Source organism: Manis javanica, chromosome 8, assembly GCF_040802235.1.
Source record: "Manis javanica isolate MJ-LG chromosome 8, MJ_LKY, whole genome shotgun sequence".
In the NCBI taxonomy this organism is placed as follows: domain Eukaryota; kingdom Metazoa; phylum Chordata; class Mammalia; order Pholidota; family Manidae; genus Manis; species Manis javanica.
In genome coordinates, this window is record NC_133163.1 from 8,434,848 (window position 1) to 8,454,384 (window position 19,537).

The 19,537-nt window shown below is 41.4% G+C and overlaps 1 protein-coding gene across 2 annotated transcripts in view; it reads right to left on the reverse strand.

The window, feature by feature from the left end:
* The window catches only part of AK7 (adenylate kinase 7), a 68,973-nt gene that overhangs the window by 15,164 nt on the left and 34,272 nt on the right, over nt 1-19,537 (reverse strand). For both annotated transcript variants that reach the window (XM_017662860.3, XM_017662859.3), the window contains exons 7-12: nt 19,133-19,221; nt 15,646-15,736; nt 6,126-6,203; nt 5,061-5,210; nt 2,028-2,156; nt 830-959 (exon numbers count right to left, since the gene is read on the reverse strand). In XM_017662860.3, coding sequence (XP_017518349.3) covers nt 830-959; nt 2,028-2,156; nt 5,061-5,210; nt 6,126-6,203; nt 15,646-15,736; nt 19,133-19,221 — 667 coding nt within the window. The remainder of the gene's footprint in view (nt 1-829; nt 960-2,027; nt 2,157-5,060; nt 5,211-6,125; nt 6,204-15,645; nt 15,737-19,132; nt 19,222-19,537) is intronic.

Here is a 19,537-nt window from a genome sequence, read left to right on the forward strand (position 1 = left end):
GAGAAAGTACTGGATAAGAATCTGAACTATCGGTCACACGTCAGACTGGTCTATAGATGATACTGACGTAACCAAAATTGACAGAGGATGTTAACTAAGTGTAAAAAAGAAGGGATCTTATTTATCAAATAATTGCCACTGTCTTCCTGCTGGGTAGCAAGCTCCCTTGGAGCCATCTCAGTTCCAAACCTGCTTTGTGATTATCTGACTGGAATGGGCTTGTTTTAGCATAAACAAAGGCTACTTGCTTATTATCTGACAGTTGCAATGGGACCAGCCTAAAATGCCATCTTTGAAGGGTGGAAGAATGCGTCCAGTTTCAATTTAAAGCGACACCATACAGTGATGATTTTGTTCAACAAGCTGTTACATTACCAAGTGAATAAGAATATTTTTCCATTTATTTGTTTTTCTTCCTGCATGAATTAAGGGTCCATGTAATCCATCTGGTTTTTTTCTCGGTTTAGGATTTAATGATTTTCTTACTAGTTTGTCTGAGCATTTTATATATTGAGGGTATTAATTCCTTGTCATATTGGTGGCAAATGTTTTCTCCTGGTCTGTCCTCTGATTTTTGATGCTTACAAAAATATTTATGACTATGCATTTGATCCTTTTTTTTTTTTTTAAACTTAGGTGGTTCTTTCCATCCCATCGTCAGTCACCAAAATGCTACTAGTGATTTTTTTCTTCCCCTGGGGGATGAGATTATGAATGAAAGTTCTTTGTTGTTGTTATCATTTCTGTGCTTTTAATAGCAGGAAGTAGACTTTTACAAGAAAAAAGACAAAACAAAACCCGATGTTAACAAGACCCGGGCGTCTCTTACCTGCGTTCTGCTCCATGCTCTCCCTGAGGCCATCTAAGAGCTCCTGAGCGTCTTCCACATTCTCTTCTTCCCCCTCCTCCTCACTTCCTTCTCCTCCTTCCATTCTTTCCCTTGGTGCAATAATCGCCTCCTACAAACCACAGAGATATTCACATTGGATGATGCCCTGCACTGGTTTGCTGCTCACAAAATCATCTGCTAAGTGACCTGGAAAAGGTGGTACCCACATAGGGAATATACTCCTCGACAGTCGTCGTGTGAAAGTGGTCAGGATGCCTGTATCTACAAAGATGAGGAGAGCCCAAGGTTTTTCTTACTCTATTTTAGGAGAATGGCCCATTTCTTTGCTGATGTCAGAACTGCTTAAGAAATCAACACTTCCCTAGGTCTCAGGTGGTATCTTACTTGAAGGAAACACGTTTCGTAGAAATTAAAACATTGAGTAACCATTTAAGGAAATGTATCTCAATATCTACTATCCCCAATAAAGTGATTAAAAGCAGTTAATTGGTGGGGAGTGGATGGACGGCAGGCAGAGAAGAGGACTTCAAGGGCCGTGAAAATACACTGTATGATATTATAATGATGGATATGTGTCTTTATACATTTGTCCAACCCCATAGAATATATACCAAAAGTGAGTCCTAATGTAAACTAGGGACTTTGGGTGATAAAGCCGTGTCAGTGTAGGTTCATCAGTTGTATCTAGGACACCACTCTGGCAGGGATGTTGATAGTAAGGGAGGCTGTGCATGTGGGGTTAGAGGGTATGTGGGAAATCTCTCTACCTTCCCCTCAAATTTGCTGTGCATGTAAACCTGGGTCCATGTAATTGAAACCAAAGTCTTTTTAAAAAACAAAAGGAGTTAATAAATAAACAGTCTGGATAACACCCTGAGAAACATAACATCAAGAATAAAAAACCCGAAACTGTTCCAGTCAACAGAGAGAATACAACATGCATTTTGAGCAACAACTGGAGACAGACTCAATTTCAAGGGCAACCCCTGAAAGGTGCTTCTATCACACAGAGAAAAATCCCATGAGACTCTGTATGTTTTCATAACTGGGGCCAACAACAAAATCCCATTAAAAGGACAAATTTCTTTGTAGGATGCCGTGCAAAATTAGCGGCTTATCACTAAAGAAAGCATTTTTAAAATATAAAAATTCCCAATAAAGAAGTTAAAAGTGTTACCAGTTTTGCTATGGCTTCAGAAATGACATCTTTCAATTTAATGTGATGCAGTCTGTAGTACTTGGACAATACTTCCGCAATACTGGATTTGCCCACAGCAGGAGGACCAAGAATGCAAATTTTGATTGGCTGAAAAAGGAGAACAGGGGTTATAGAGTGCCTCTGAACCACCTGCCGCTAGGCAGCACGTGTTTCATTTCAGGGGCGTGCCCTTTGTGAAAGGCTCTGGATCCTGCAGGCTAACTCTAGCTCCTCCGTCAAGACTCCAGAGCCACTTCCTTCCCTGCCTGAGTTCGTGGTCACTGCCACATCATCCTGACAGCATCTGCTCCCTGGTCAGATAGGGACCGGGACCATTCACGTTATTCATACAGCAGGCGTTTAATGAGCATCTACTCTGTACACTGACCTGACCAAGGGGGCTACTACCCTTGATGAGATATGCCCACGAATACCCCAAAAGTACTAAAAAACAAAGTGCTCAAGCATTACATGCTACCAGTTTCACACTTACTGTGTTACTCCCAAAATGATGAAGAAAGAGGAGAATTTCTGGCTCAGTGTACATTGTGCTTAATTTATTGCCTCATGAATATTGATGCTGGACTGACTTGATCTTTAATTATGCTTTTCTTTTTAACACAGTTCATTTATTCTGGTTTTTTAAGATACACTCATTAAAACAAAAAAAGACACCATTTCTGCTGAAACACTTGCTTGAATGCAGAAGCAGCTCTGTCATCCTCAGACCCAGTGAGTACATGTTTATTTCTAACAGAAATAGAAATATCAATAATCTGTTACTATCAAAATGGCCCAAACCATCGTGAAACTGAAGCCTAGGGTTTTGCAAGGCAAGTTAATAAACATTTCCATTGACAGAGTGTCCCTATGGCTAAAGGTTACATAATTTTAACTGCAAGGTTGGTTATTGTTATTATTCCCTGCCACTCGACAGACAAGGAAACCAAGGCAGTGAGGGAAATAAGCAGTGGTGCTGGGTGAGGCATGGTGAGCACGAATGGCCCTGTCTGGTGAGGGACAGGCACCTTCAGGGGGATGGGAATGCCCAAGATGGCAGGCAGTGAAGGTTGCAGGTGCCAGAGAAAGCAACTCAAGCTAGTCTTGGTGCACAGGGCTGGGCTGCTGATGACTTGGGTCATTCACCGAGACCTGGGGTCCACCTGTCAACCGAGCAAGTTCACTCGCACTGTTTTGTCCACACACCAGGGGCACACCTGCCTCCTGGGTAGCCTCACCTTATTCAGGTGAACATCCAGAATGGCAGTTTATTCACTTACATTGAGAAGTATGATTGCCACTGAACTCAAAATACTCCAAGTGCACATGCCCAGCACATTATTCCCTCTGGGCAGGTTGGCATGAGGGTTGCTGATGAGCTTTGATCAGAGCACAGAGTTAGAAGCGTGGACTGTGCCAAGGCACTGGGGCAAGGTGGCTTCATGCATCTGTGTCTGCTGCAGGGTGACTATGCTTTGCTAAATTAACTGGGATCATGGAAGCCCTTGGCTTGAAACTCTATCTTTTTGGATATCGCTGGTATTGTACCATCTACATTGCCCTCAGCATGTTTCCTGTTTTATGCCACACTGCCAACCAGTGTCGCCAGGGGTGAACAGACTCTATGGTTTTTGATAGGCTTATTCCTTCCACCATGTTCTGTCCAGTCTTGCTAATCAGGAACCATATGGTCTCTTGCAGTGTCTTGTCCTTTCTCTACATTGTGTGTTGTTCTACAGATGACCCACAGAGGACACCACCAGTCAGGCTGGCGTGTGCCTCAGGATAGTTTACAAGTACAATCATGGTATCTCAGCTGCTTAACACAATTGTTGTTTCTTTTCCCTATTTATAACTAGATGTGTTTTTCAGGAGGATATAGTTCTTAGGATACAATGGCGACACTATTATTGCTTGTATGGTCTTTCCCTGCACAATGGTAACGTGATTATGATGGTGCCTGCTACTCAAATGCTACTCTACAGTTTTCAGGACACTTTCTCATGCACTACCCACTGCCATCCTTGGAGTACTTCCCTGGGATCCATCCAAGATCTGGGCCGGTGCTGCACTACCTGATTTCAGAGAGGGAGGCATGGAGGCTCTGCAGTTAGGCAGGCCACTCTAGCCAAGTTTGCATTCTAGCTAGCTTGACTCTCTGACATGCTGTGTGACCTTGGAGAAATTGTTTTACCTCTCTGAGCGTTCGTTTCCTGATCATAATGTGCAGATAAGAATATCTATCTTGATACAAAAATCAAATGAATATTCATATTTGACCTGATTGTTTATAGTTCATAATGCGTGATGAAAACCGAAAGTTTCTGTGATGACTGCCCTTGTACTGTTCACCATGTAAGAATTTATTCACTATGTAAGAATTCATTCACCATGTAAGAACTTGTTCGTTATGCTTCAGAAGATTGGAGACTGACGAGAATTAGGCTTGAGATGGATTAATGATTGTACATTGAGCGTTGACCCCCCTATACTGAATTTTATTGCTGTTAACAACCATTTGATCAATAAATATGAGAGATGCCCTCTCGAAAAAAAAAAAAAAATCAAATGAAAAAAAAAAAAAAGAATATCTATCTTGAAAATTTGTGATGATTAAAAAGACCAATGAATCTCCTGGCCAATAGGGGGAAATTAAATAATATGGCTACTCCTTTCACCTCCTACCTATCCTCCCACAGGCAGGCTAGTAAGGCACCTGATATTTTTCCTTATACAGACAAAGCTGCAACAATCAATCTTGAGCTTATTTTCACATTCAGTCTGTGTCAAGCATAATGGTCATTCTCTGTGTTAACTTTAAAATTGTTAATATTTGATTGACAAGTATTAATATAATATACATGTAGATTGGACCTAGACAAATGAGTCAACTTTGAAAAAGAACTTGAATTTAGAAATTTCGAATATTTGAAAATACTTTCATTGGTCTAATTATAAGTTTCACTTGCTTTGCTTAAATCAGAAGGCTAGATAGGAAATGGTCATAGTTACCAATAATCCTTGGCTTTGCTTGTACTCTTTGAGGATATTGTTGATATTTTCCACAAATCCTGTTTGGGCCACCCATCGAATGTTAAAATTCTCCTTCACAAAGACTGCTTCCATTCTCAAGTTGACCAAAAAATGGTCAATACACACTTGCTAAGAGATAAAGGAACATTAGAGAATTGTCTGTTTTTTTTTCATTTTGACAGTTATAACAGAGCAACATCGCTGTGCTTAAAGAAAAACACATGCATTCCCAAAACATGAAAGTCAGTTAGTACAGCACTAGTACTGACAGAGCTCTGCTGTGATCCCATGACGTTCCCAAACTGTCCCACATCTGCGCTCTCACAACAGGCAGCACGCTGGCTTTTATTTAGACAAGCAGCTTTAAGTAGGAAGCTACTGGAAGTCCAAGTGTTGGGTTTCTTCTTTACACTTTTTAAATTGTATCTATTTTCTGTGTAGTGCAGTCCCGTGGTTCAAAATTCAAGAGAGAAATTACAGAAGAAAATGCTCCCTTCGGGCTCACCACCATCCCCTAGGTCTGCTCCTCTCTAGAGGCAACCAGTGACATCAGCCCTTCAGAAACATTCTCAAAAGTAGTATCTTGATGCAATTTATTTCTTTAAAAAAAAATGTAGCACTACACAGCTCTTCTCTGTATCAACAGAGCTCTACTGTGAACCTCTGTGACACTCCCAAACTATCCCACATCTGAGCTCTCTATATGTATATATCCTAAGCAAGCATGACCCAAACTATATTTTTTTGTGTTGTGATGGAATCAGAATCTCAGCCTCCTGTTTGAATTGTAGAAAGAGGCCAAAGAGAATGACACCCACTATCTGTATAGCAGTTTACATATCAAACAGCTTTCAAATACACCTCTGAGAGTTTTTCAGAAAACAGGCTTACTGAAGAAAAAAGGAAGCTGCTTTATAGTTCAAGGTCTAATTATTTAGGAGAAGTAGAAGATGAATTTGGAAGCCAGGTATTCTGACTACAAATCTCTCAAGAAGCAATACCTTTAAGAAAAGAACAGAAACAAAAAATCTCTTATGTACTAACTGTTAAGTCCTTGGTTAAGAAAGCATTTTCTTTGGGTACTTTCTGGATTTTCCCAGGGCCAGTAGTTCTACTGATGCACTGTTAGAGAAACATAGAAATAGTATTAGGTTCATCTGTAAGATTTTAACATAAAACTTCTTAAATGAATGCAAACAACTGAATAAAAAATTGCAAAAAAGAGGGAGGGGAGTACGAGGTTATACATTCATTGATTTGTCCCGCAAATATTGAATGACCACCATTGCCTGCCAGGGACTGAGACAGACATGAGGTTGGTTTGATTCTTGCCCTCAAGGAGCCCCGAGACTGGAAAGGGAGACAGACATGCTCATAGGTGATGATGTGTAATGTCTGCAGTTTACAAAGGGGACTCTGGGAGTACAGAAAAGAGTAGCTGGTCTGTGTGGGAGGTGGGAAAGGGGCAGGGAGGGTGCAGAGGAAGGTATCTTAGCCAGATCTTCAAGATGGGTAGTGGTGGCCAGGGGAAGGGTAGGAGAAGGCCACACTCGCTGGACTAGCTGATCTACAAGGTGACAGTGGCTTTGGCCAGAGTGGCCTGGACTGGAGAGAGGACCCTCCAGACCTAGAGCTCCTGGAAGCCACCAGTAGGTTTGGGTGAATCTGACCGTATCAGTGAGGTAGCCAGGGACATGGGACAAGCATCATGATTAATTTTTCCTGCCTGTAATGAAAAATGACAAGATATAAATAACAGGAGGAACTCCATCTTGAGGCTAAGATTCCATTTTAAAAACCAGGTAGGTAGGAGGAAAGATTCCTAACATACTTTACAGTAATCAGTCAACAACTGACCCTTTCTTAAGGCTGATATGTCCCCACTGCTTGAGGGAAACCGCTGTCTTGGAGAACAGGATCAGTAAATTCCTTGTGTTAAGTTTATCTTACAGAATATCTAGAGGACTGACTGTGGATGATGACATAATGTCTCTCACTGGAGTTAGACATGATGAGACCACATGTCAGCCTATGCTCCCCTGGCCCTTTACCCCATTTACGAAATCCTTTAAAACATCTGAAAGAGGGAAAAAGACGGTGGAGTAGGAAGGCCAGGTGGAAACCTCCTCCCACACACACATCAAGGAAGCACTTACAGCAAATACAACTCATCCTGAAAATAACCTGAAGTCTGAGGAGCAGACCACCTACACCTGGGGAAGAAGAGACAACCACGCAGAGGAGGATAAAGGGGCAGAGCCGCGATGAATCGGGACCCCAGCCCTTCCCCCCATCCCGTCTCACAGGCAGGAAGAAGAGGAACGGAGCAGGGAGGGATAAGCGCTCAGGGACTCGGCAGGCCTGGCCTTGGGAGTCCGTTCTGGGAACACGAGTCCACATCGCATCAGGGTTAGTGGTTAGCGGGGCTGGACGCCGAGGAGAACTGGAACGCTCTGGGAGGCTGAGACCACTGCCACTGGTGGAAGACATTCATGCTTTGTTGGTCCCACTGAGACCCAACACAGAGACAGCGGTTTGAAAGCGTTACTAGCAGCAGGAGGGATGCCTGAGGGGCGAGGGTTGGACAGAACTCTTTCCTCAGGAGAAAGGGCAGGTGGACGACAATTCCCCAGCCCTCCCTCAGCCCAACAGGTAGGGCAGTTCCAGGAGCCCTAGACACTCCATCTCCCTCACCGGTGGCTCAGCCCTGAGGCTCTTCCCTGTGCACCTGCTCACCAGCCCACTCGGCCCAGCAGCATCAGACTTTGCTGCTTGGTAGGCAGAAGGAGGCTTTCACAGCTTTTTCTGCCATATCTCAGCCCAACTAGGGAGGCACTTGCCAGAGCCAGCTCTGAGCACTCCTTCATCCTTGCAGACAGCTGAGCCCCACGCAGCATGCCCCGCAGCCCCTGCCATACACCCGAGAACCATGGCGCCCCACCCACCTCCTTAGCCCAGCATTGCTGCCATCACTGCAGGGCAGGCAGAGGGCAGCTCAACACACAATGATCCCAGCACAAGCACTGCTGCTCACCAGCTGAGGCAAACCGCCATCCACAAAGATCTGAGTAGACCACTGCTGGTATACACACAAAAAGATGGCCCCTGCCCACAGCCCACCAACAGCAACTGGGGCTCCACTGCAAAGGAGAACCATACACTGCAAAGTAAAGAGTCTTGAACTTCCAGTCACCACAGGACATCTTCGTCATAAAGCCATTACTCTCTAGACCAGGAAGCAAAGTAGATCCATCCAATACAAAGGACACAACATAGAAACCCTGACAAAATGAGAAGGCAGATATGTTCAAAACAGAACTACACAATAAGACACCAGAAAGTAAATGGAGATCACCAATCTTCTGGATAAAGATTTTTAAGTAACAGTCATAAATATGCTCACCGATCTTCAGAAAAGTATCGACAATCTCAGGGAGGCCTTCAACAAAGAGATAAAAATAGTTGAAAAAGAACCATTTAGACCTGAAGAACACAGTAACTGAAATGAAATATAAAATGGAAGGAATGAATCATATATTGCTGTCAGTAGAGTAGACAACCAGTGAGATGGACATCAGAGAACAGGGAAACAATGAAGCCGAGGAACAGAGAAAAATGAATCTCTAGAAACAAAGGAAGCTAAGAGAGCTGTGTGACAACTCCAAATGACACAGTGTTCACGTAATAGGGATATCAAAAGGAGAAGAGAGAGAAAAGGGGGTAGAAAGTCTCTTTGAAGAAATAATTGATGAAAACTTCCCCAATCTGGGGAAGGAAACAGACACTCAGGTCTGGAAGTGCAGAAAGCCCCTAGCAAAAGCAACGTCAGGAAGACAACACCAAGACATATAAAAATTAAAATGAGAAAGATTAAGGATAAGGAGAGGGTACTGAAAGCAGCCAGAGAGAAAAAAAGATTACTTATAAGGGAAACTCCATCAGGCTATCAGCAGAAACGTTACAGGCCAGAAGGGAGTGACATGAAATATTTAATGTATTCAAACAGGAGAACCTGCAGTCAAGAATTATATATCCAGCAAGATTATCATTCAAATTTGAAGGAGAAATTAAAGATGTCCCAGCTAAATTAAGGCTGAAGGAATTTACAACCACTAAACTGGCATTATATATCTTAAAAGAGGTTCTGTAGATAGATGTTCTTAAGACTAGTTCTCACCAGTGAAAACAAACCCATAGTGAATGCAGTAGACCAATTACATACCAAGCAAGTAAGAATTTAAAACAAAACAAAATAAAGTAGTAAAACCAACTATACACAAAATCAGGCAAGGGATACAAAAAATATGCAGATTGTGACATCTAATACATAAAGTGTGGAGCAGGAAGAATAATGAAAAAGAAGTACTTTTAGACCATATTTGAGACAGAACATCATCAACTTAATACAGACTGTTATATAGTTAGAAGCTCTCCATGAACCTTATGGTAACCGCAAACCTAAAGTGTATCATAGATACACAAAAAATTAAAAAAGAGAAATCTCATTGCAACACTAAAGAAAACCATCAAATAACAGCAGAAGAGTGTATGAGAGGAAGAAAGGAACAGAGAAGAACTGGGAAAACAATTTAATAAGATGGCAGCAAGTACAAACCTGTCAATAATTACCTTAAATGTAAATGGACTGAATACACAAATCAAAAGACATAGGGTCGCAGAATGGATAAAGAAACAAGACCATCTATATACTGCCTACGAGAGATTCATTTCAAACTGAAAAACATACAGACTGAAGGTGAAGGGATGTAAAAAAATGCTTTGTGCAAATCACAGGGAGAAAAAAGGCAGGAGTAGCAGTAATTATATCAGACAAAATCAACTTCAAAACAGAGAAAGTAACAAGAAACAAAAAAGAACATTACAAATGATAAAAATGACATCCAACTAAAGGATATAACCATAGTATCTATGCACCCAACATAGGAGCACCAAAATATGTAAAACAAATACTAGTAGAATTTAAGGGGGAAATGGATTCAACATATTCATTTTAGAAGACTTTAACAGATAACTTACATCAATAGACAGATCAACCAGACAGAAAATAAATAAGGAAACAGAGGCACTGAGCAACATATTAGATCAGATAGACTTAACAGATATCTACAGATCTACAGAACATTCCACCCCAAAGCAGCAGGATACTCATTTTTCTCAAGTGTAGATTAAATGTTCTCCAGAACAGATCACATACTAGGCCACAAAAAAAGCCTCACTATGAAAAGGACTGAAATTGTATTGAGCAACTTCTCAGACCACAATGGTATGAAACTAGAAATAAATTACATGAAGAAAACAAAAAAGCCCACAAACACATGGAGGCTAAAGAATATGCTTCTAAATAATCAATGGATCAATGAACAAATCAAAACAGAAATCAAGCAATATATGGAGACAAATAAAAGCCAAAACACAACAGCTCAAAATCTGTGGGATGCTACAAAAGCATTTCTAAGAGGAAAGTACCTATCAGTACAGGCCTACCTCAAGAGACAAGAACAATCCCAAATAAACAGTCTAAACTCACAATTAAGGAAACTAGAAAAGGAAGAAAAAAATGAAATTCAAAGATAGTAAAAGGAAAGACATAAAGATCAGAACAGAAATAAATGAAATAGAGAAAAATAAAAGAATAGGAAAAAAATCAAAGAAACCAAGAACAGGTTCTTTGAGATGAAAACAAAATAGACAAATGTAGCCAGACTTACCAAGAAGAGAGCACACAAATAAACAAAATCAGAAATGAAAAAGGAATAGTCACAAAAGAAACCACAGAAATACAAAGAATTATTAGAGAATTCTATGAAAAATTATATGCCAACAAGTTGGACAACCTAGAACAATTAGAAAAATTCCTAAAAATAAATGAACTTCCAAGACTGACCCAGGAAGAAACAGAAAATCAGAATAGACCAATTACCAGTAATGAAAATGAATTGGTAATCAAAAAACTCCAAACAAAAGTCCAGGACCAGATGGCTTCACAACTGAATCCTACCAAACATTTAAAGAAGAGTTAATACCCATCCTTCTTAAAATATTCCAAAGAATAGAAGAGGAGGGAATACCTCATTCTATGAGGCCAGCATCACTCTAACACCAAAACCAGACAAAAACACTACAAAAAAAGAAAATTTTAGACCAATACCCCTGGTGAACATAGATGCAAAAATCCTCAACAAAATATTAGCAAACTGAATTCAAAAATACATAAAAAAGAGCATCCATCATGAACAAGGGGGATTTATTCCAGGGATGCAAGGATGGTACAATATTTGTAAATGAATCAACATCATACACCATATTAACAAAAAGAAAGATAAAAACTATATGATCATCTCAATAGATGCTGAAAAAGCATTTGACAAAATTCAACATCGATTCATGATAAAAATTCTCAACAAAATGAGTATAGAGGGTACATACCTAGGCCACATATGACAAGGACACTTCTAAGATCATATTGAATGGTAAAAACTGAAACTGAAAGTTTTTCTTCTAAGAAAGGGAACAAGACAAGAATGTCCACTCTCACCACTTTTGTTCAACAAAGTAAGGTCCTAGCCATGGCAATCAGACAAGATAAAGAGATAAAAGGCATCCAAATTGGTAAATAAATTAAACTGTCCTATTTGCAGATGACATGATATATATAGAAGACCCTAAAAACTCCACCAAAAAATTATTAGAATAACTAGATTCAGCAAAATTGCAGGATACAAAATTAATACATAGAAATCTGTTGGATTCCTACATACTAACAACAAACTAGTAGAAAGACAAATCAGGAAAACAGTTCCATTTACAATTGCATCAAAAGGAATAAAATACCTAGGAATAAACTTAACCAATGAGGTGAAAACCCTGCACTCTGAAAACTATAAGACATTCATGAGATAAATTAAAGACACAAGTAAATGAAAATCTATCCCATGCTCATGGATAGGAAGAATTAGTACTGTCAAATGGCCTCTGCCCAAAGCAATTTACAGATTTAATGTAATCCCTATCAAAATACCAATGGCATTTTTCAGTGAACTACAGAAGATAATCCTAAAATTCATATGGAACCACAGAAGGCCCCAAATAGCCAAAGCAATCCTGAGAAAGAACAACAATGCTGGGGGTATTATGCTCCCTGGCTTCAAGTTCTTCTACAAAGCTACAGCAATCAAAACAGTATGGTACTGGCACAAGAACAGACCCATAAATCAATGGAACAGCATAGAGAGCCCTTATATAAACCCACACACAAAAGGTCAATTAATACATGATAAAGGAGCCATGAATATACAATGGAGAAAAGACAGTCTTTTCAGTTAACTGGTGATGGAAAAACTGAACAGCTACTTGCAAGAGAATGAAAATGGATTATTATCTAACTCCATACACAAAAATAAACTTGAAATGATCAAAGACCTAAATGTAAGACATGAAATGATAAAACTTAGAAGAAAACAGGCAAGAATCTCTTGAACATAAAAGCATGAACAATTTCTTCCTGGATACATCTCAAGCAAGGGAAACAAAATAAAAAATGAGCAAATGGGACTACATCAAACTAAAAAGTTTCTGTACAGCAAAGGACACATCAGCAGAACAAAAAGGCAACATACGGTATGGGGGAATATATTCACAAACAATTTATCCAATAAGGGTCAACATCCAAAATACATAAAGAACTCATATGCCTCAACACCCAAAAAACAAATAACCCAATTTAAGAATGGGCAGAAGACCTAAGAAGATGTTTTTCCAAAGAAGAAATACAGATGGCCAACAGGCACATGAAAAGATACTCCACATCACTAATCATCCAGGAAATACAAATCAAAACCATAGTGAGATATCACCTCACACCAGTTAGAATGGCCATTATCCAAAGACAAGAACTAACAAGTGTTGGGGAGGATGTGGAGAAAAGGGAGCCCTCCTACACTGTTGGGAATGCCAATTGGTGCAGCTACTGGGGAAAGCAGTTATGGAGTTTCCTCAAAAAACTAAAAATAGAAATACCATATGACACCATAATTCTACTTCTAGGAATTTACCCAAAGGAAACAAAATCCCTTATTTGAAAAACTATATGCACTCGTATGTTTACTGCCACATTATTTACAAAGCCAAGATACAGAGGCAACCAAAGTGCCCATCACTAGATGAATGGATAACAAAGAAGTGGTTAACATATACAATGGAATCTTATTCAGTCATAAAAAAGAAAGAAATCTTTTCATTTGCGACAACATGGATGGTATTACACTAAGTGAAATAGACCAGGTAGAGAAAGACAAATACCATATGATTCCACTTATTTGTGGAATATAAAAACAAAACAAATGAACAAAATAGCAGTAGTCTGGACAAACTGAGAAGTGATTGGTGGTTACCATGCAGAGGGGTTTGGATGGGTGGATGGCGGGTGAGTTAGAGGGGGAACAGAAATCTCAATCATGATATGAATTGGTCATGGGGATGGTAGTGCAGCATAAAGAATAAAGCCAGTAATTCTATAACATCTTTCTATGTTGACAGAAAGTAACTGCACTAGTGGGGTGAGGATTTAACAACATGGGTAACTGTTGAACCACTGTGTTGTGTACTTGAAACCAATATAAGATGTATATCAATGAAACTTCAATTAAAAAAAAAGAAATTTGATCAACAACAAAAAACTCCACAAATCCTAAGCCTTTAAGCATACCTCTCCTCTGAGGCTGCCCACACTCCCCTTTCCTTGAATGTGTATTTTGCCTAAATAAAGCTACTTGCTGCTCAACTTACCGCATTTTGTCTCCACACTCTTTCAAGCCTTCCAGGTTAATAAGAGACCCCTTTCCCAGCAGTAAGTGTCTTTGTTACTCCACTACTTCATTCAATTTTCTAGACTTAAGCACAAGTCTTCACTCACTTTGTTCTACTTCAGACAAGTAGGGAAGGGCTACTGAGATCTTTGATTGGGGCTTGCAAGGTCCTGCTGCCTGGATCACCCAGATGGGACTGCAGCTGTATTACCATGCTCTTTAATAGCCTGCCCTAAAATCTCCTTTCCTTGCTTTGGGGAAGTTCTCAGAAAATAATCTCACTCCATCCAGCGCTCTGTGACTTCCCCAAATCCTGGGGTGATAAGAGCTTAGTTCCTACACCACACATTCAAGCAGACACCGGACACCAGGTGACCCTGGCTTCAGGAGTTGGCAAGTGATTTCCCTACACAGAGCAAGACTTCAGTGAACTTCCCTTCCTTCCCTCTGTTCTCCCTTGCTTTCTACTGTCTGCATGGCTGCCGCCACTCACTGCTACTCTTGCTTTAATGAATTCCTTCCTTACCTACACTCCTCTGATCTGTTCATGAATTCTTTCTTGATCAGAGTTAAGAACCCTCTCCTGGGTTAAGGTCTCACTGAGACAGAGACCATGGGTGTAGTCAGAGTAGGGTGAGGGCCTCTGGAAAAAGCAAGGCAGGATACTTACAGTTGGAGCAATGTGACTACATGCAAGGAAACCCCCTACCAAAACTCTGTGTTAAACATTAAGCTCTAGAGTCACTCTTCAGTAAGATCAGTTAATATTCCCCAGATAAAAAAGAGTAACACGTGTTTTTATCATTTGTAATCATGTGTAAGATTCACTTTAGCATGCTAAAAGGCCCAGGCCTATGTGCTGTCTTTCCTCCTCCAGATCTGATGAGGTGATTTTGCAAACTGGGTTACTAATTTAGCCTGCAGGCCCAGCCGTAAACAACATAGTAAAAGGCAGGAAGGATTCCACCTCAAAGATAAGATTGCATTTTAACACCCAGGAAGCTGGGAAGTAAGATTCTTAACTTACTTTTTAGCAAATAGACAATAACTCAGCCCACCTTGAGGGCTGGGCAGGTGGCTTTGTTTGATATTGCTCCCAGACCAACATGCAGGTATCCCAGGGAGAAATCAGAGCAGTAAAGTTCTTGTGTTAATTTTTAATATTCAGGGACCACTTAACAAGTCTACACCTCTAAGACTTTTGTCCGGTTCCCTAAAATCCTCAACTGCCTATAAAACCCCTAGACAAGGCCCCACCCTGGACTCTCTTGTCCCCTCCCAGCATGAACCAGGAGCTCTGTCCTCTCACTGTCTCTCTCAATAAAAGCCTCTCCCCGGCTCTCCTACCTTGGGTGTTTGTTAAGTTCATTCTTCAGCTCTGCAAACAAGAACCCCGGCATCATCACCAAGCTCTCAGGGAAATCTCCCCACATTGGATTGCTCGACAACATCAGTATTTTGGGGGAAGCGCCCACAGACACGTTTTATTGTCCTGGTGTGTAATTTGTGTAGGCCTTGGGCCCTACATGGCCTTTCCTGCTCCCCTTCATGTGCTACTGAAGAAAGGCCATTTTGGTTGTAATTTCCCAAAACCCACACTGCAAATGCAGTGAGCTTGGTTTCATGGCTATTCTATTTTAGGAGTCTCCAGTTCTGTTAGCACACCTGATTCCATAGCTGTACCTCAGTGAGTAGAGCAGTTTAAGAAATGGCACCCACTGTGGGATGGACAGTCCTACCTTGACTAAGTCTTCCAGGGTATGAGCAGAGTCATCCACGGCTACCAGGTAACGATGCTTCGGCATGTGGTCTATTATGTTTTGTATCACTCTGCAGGCCAACAGGGAAAATCATCACCAAGGGACACAGCGAAAGGGATGCAGTAGAGTTCCCTGACTACCACCCCTTGGGCCGCACCGTGACCGGTGCATTAGTAAGCATCCCATTTCATTGACAGCAAGGTCAGCATTGGGATGATGATCCATATTCTACAGATGAGAAAGCTGGTGAAGAGTGAAGTGACATGTCTCAGGCTGACAGTAGAAGAGCCAGGATTTGAAGGCAGATCCATCTGGTCCCAGATTCATCTAACACACTGCCAAGAGGACCTGAGCCCCAAAAGGGCTTCACCCATGAACTCTCTCCACCCAGTGGCTTGTGAGAGCTCTAACAAACCCCAACTCACTCCATTTTGAAACAAGCTAAGAAGTTCCCTCCATGTTGCCCTCTAACCAGACCTTTCTGAGCTTTAGGAATTTTGCATGGACCACTCCCTTAAGCCCCTACCACCACAAATAAGGGCATTCCATTCTCAAGGCACTTCTGCAGCACACCGCCTGCCTCCTCGGTGCCCGTGCCTGCAAGTCTGCCCTCCAGGTATTAACCTTGATTCTGCTTGTAGCCCCTCCTGTCTCCTTGACAGTCAGTCCCCTTTAAAACAATCTCACGCTGAACGGCTCCTGGGAGATGGTCTTGGGATGCCCGTCCACCATCTTCTCTCCACCACCTTCCCAGGTTGCCGGCTTCCCGAATAAAGCAACCTTTCTTGTTCACCAACACTTGCCTCTCAAGTGTTGGCTTTTCCGAAGATGAGTAGCCGAACCTGGGTTCGGAACCCCGCTGCAACCAGTAACAGGCTATTTGAATTTCTTAGCAGTGCTGTTGGAAGACTGTTTCACCAAGCAAGACACAGGTTCAAGGACGCTGTGGCTCCTCTACGGGAGTCACACAGCGCTAAGGAGCCGAGCAGGGACTCGGTCCGAGATTTCCTGCCCTGGGTCGCCAACGGTTCTGAGTGCCTGCCTCTGGGTCAGGACTGTGCTATGTGCTTTCTAGGTGGTAGCCCTCTGAGGTCTCACAATCCTATCAGGTGGATACTATTAGTTTTCCCATCTTACCAATGAAAAAATCAGATAGGTTAAAATCAGTTTCCCAAACTCACAGCATGTGAGAGGCGGAACAGGGATTTGAATACGAAAGAAAGAATTCCAGAGAGAAACAATAGTGAATAGAAGTCTAAGGGGGGGACTTTTCATTCTACCTCCATTTCAGCTTCCTTTTCAGTCCAGTGAAAATAAAACAATGGGCACATCTAAACGTCCATTTCCCATTTATGTTATTTTAGTTTCTCAGAATACTTCATCTTTTAGCCTCTTTGGTAAATACTTGCCAACCTTCAAAGAAACCTACAGAGAAAAATGGTACTCCAAGGGGCCCCAAATCCTTCTGTCATCAGAATAATTTCACTCACTGGACTATCTGTTTAGAAGTAAGATTTTGAAAGTTAATGCAAAGTATTTTGTTTTCATCGTGTAAAGGTTATTTCACATCTTTAAAACCTGATAATGTAATAATGTAAAATCTCTGCAGAAAGGAAAGGTATGTTTTCAGCCCCTTCATGTCCTGTGTAAATGCTGGCTGGAGTAGATCTAGGTTTTCAATGGAGTCTGAGGCTTACACAATTTAGGAGATCCATCTTTAAGAAAAATAATTAAAATTTAGGGCCTTGCAAGAGACCCCTGCAGGGGACAGGGGGCCTGAAGTTCAAGTTTCATTGTTTCCCAGTAAATCTGTAAAACCACCTGGGATTGTGACAAATTTATTAGTAGGCACTGGACTCCAGAGGAAATCTTAGGGAAAAATGATAACCTGAGATTCATCTCGATTTATAGTGCTGACACTGCCCCCTCCTGGTGGGGCGCTACAGGGTGATAAAGCTCCTGAGGCTAAAATGTATAAAGGGTGAACCAGAAATAGAGTGAACCATCTCGGACCTAGTGTTAAGATCTGCAAAGAAGAAGGGGCTTCTGACCCGTCTGGACTGCAGCACTGGGATGCTCTGTGAGTGCGAGGAGCATGTTCCCTTTACCTAGGTTGGGAAGGAAAAATTTTCCTCTACTCTTCAGGGTTCTTCTACTGGTCTAACAAAATTGACATAAGACAGATTATCAGGAGAAAAAAACCCAAAGTTTAATTTTGTGTGCAACAGAGGCCCAGTAATAAAATTGAGACCTCAAGAAATGACCAAGGCAGTTTTTATTCTTTTTAGACAAAGACTTAATTCTGTGAGGAATTGACAGAACAAAGAAAATTTAGGTTTGCGAGCTTCAATTAGTAAGGAATTCCTACAAGAATTGGGGCTGGGGTTGTAAGCTAGTGAAAATAAAAAGGTTTTGTGTATGTATCCCTCAGGCCCTGTATCCCATCTATGGTGATGGGAGGGCACCTGTGCCACGGGAGATTTGCTTCCTGCTTTCTGGAGACGGTGGGGTGGGGGTGTGGGGGCGGTCACAGTGTTCTTGAACCACTGATTCTTAAATAACTTTCATTCAAAACAATCAATATGCCAGAGTGAGTGGCACATTCTGGGGCAGATTGCCCTTGGCCCCCAGACTTACGTAAAAGCCAAGAGCTGGCCACCCCAAGATGTACCACTGTGACATGCAGATTATTTTGAGCTGAAAACCATCAAGGCCCTAAAGACAGGGAGGGATGCAGCAGAGTCTGTTAAAATTCCTCTCTGTGCCCCATTGTTTCTCTGGGGCCCAGCAAACACTGCTTACCAGACATTTACTCTTTCAGATTCCTGTGAATTGCTTCCCTTTTCCTTTGAAGTCTCAGACCCCTACCCACCTCTCCTTGGTTCAGGATGACATATATACCTCATTGTCCCTGACTGACTATGGAACCTGTCTATGGATTCTCTGTATGTATGCAATGAGGCTTTGTTTTTTTCTCCTGTTAATCTGCCTCCTGTCAATTTGATTCTTAGACCAGCTGCAAGAACCTCGTGGGGTAGAGGAAATTTTTCCTCCCCAGCACCTACAATTGTCAAAAAATGTTTCAGGTTTAGGGTTTGCTATTTGATTTCTGGAATTACAGTTGGTGGGCTAGACATATTAGTCTCATCGGGGACAAAGGAATGAGAAACTAGGTCCCCAGAATGCACATCAAAAGTTCTTTCTTTCTCAAAATTGAAGCCATGCTATTGTGCTGGTAAAATTTCTAAAAGGGGAACTTGAATTTGTCATCGGAAGTGTGGAACTTCTCGAGGGTGCAAAATGGAGATAATACCAGTACCTTCTTCATAAGGTTTTTGGGAAGAATACATACAGTGATTTACATAAGGGCCTTAGCACTTGACAAGTGCTCAATAAATGTTCACTTATAAACAAACACATTAGTCAGTTGATTCTAGGGAAGTCCTGTCTCTTGGAGAATACTTACCCTGCTAGGTCAAGTACATGAATTGCTGGAACTACATTTGTTCCATCTCCAAAGACCAGTAAGGCAGGGGCATCACCCAACCAAGCTGTCTGAAAGAAAGGAAAGCAAAACTCATTTCCCCTCCCTTAAATGTGTGTGACTATCAGAGCTCACATTGGAGCTGTGGTCAGAGGCATCCGCAGGATCTATCTGATGAAGTCACCATCTCAGGAGATGTTTTGTGAATCAGTTGTAATGACTTTTAGTTGCCGATTAAATACTATTAAGAGAAATAAACCATAACCTCAGGGTTGTAGTACTTTTCAAGAAATCCATAACCTCATCTGCTATCTTTAGAAGTCATCTGCGTATTATCTACATAGAAAGAAAACACTTTCAAATGCATGATGTCTTCAATTGTCACAA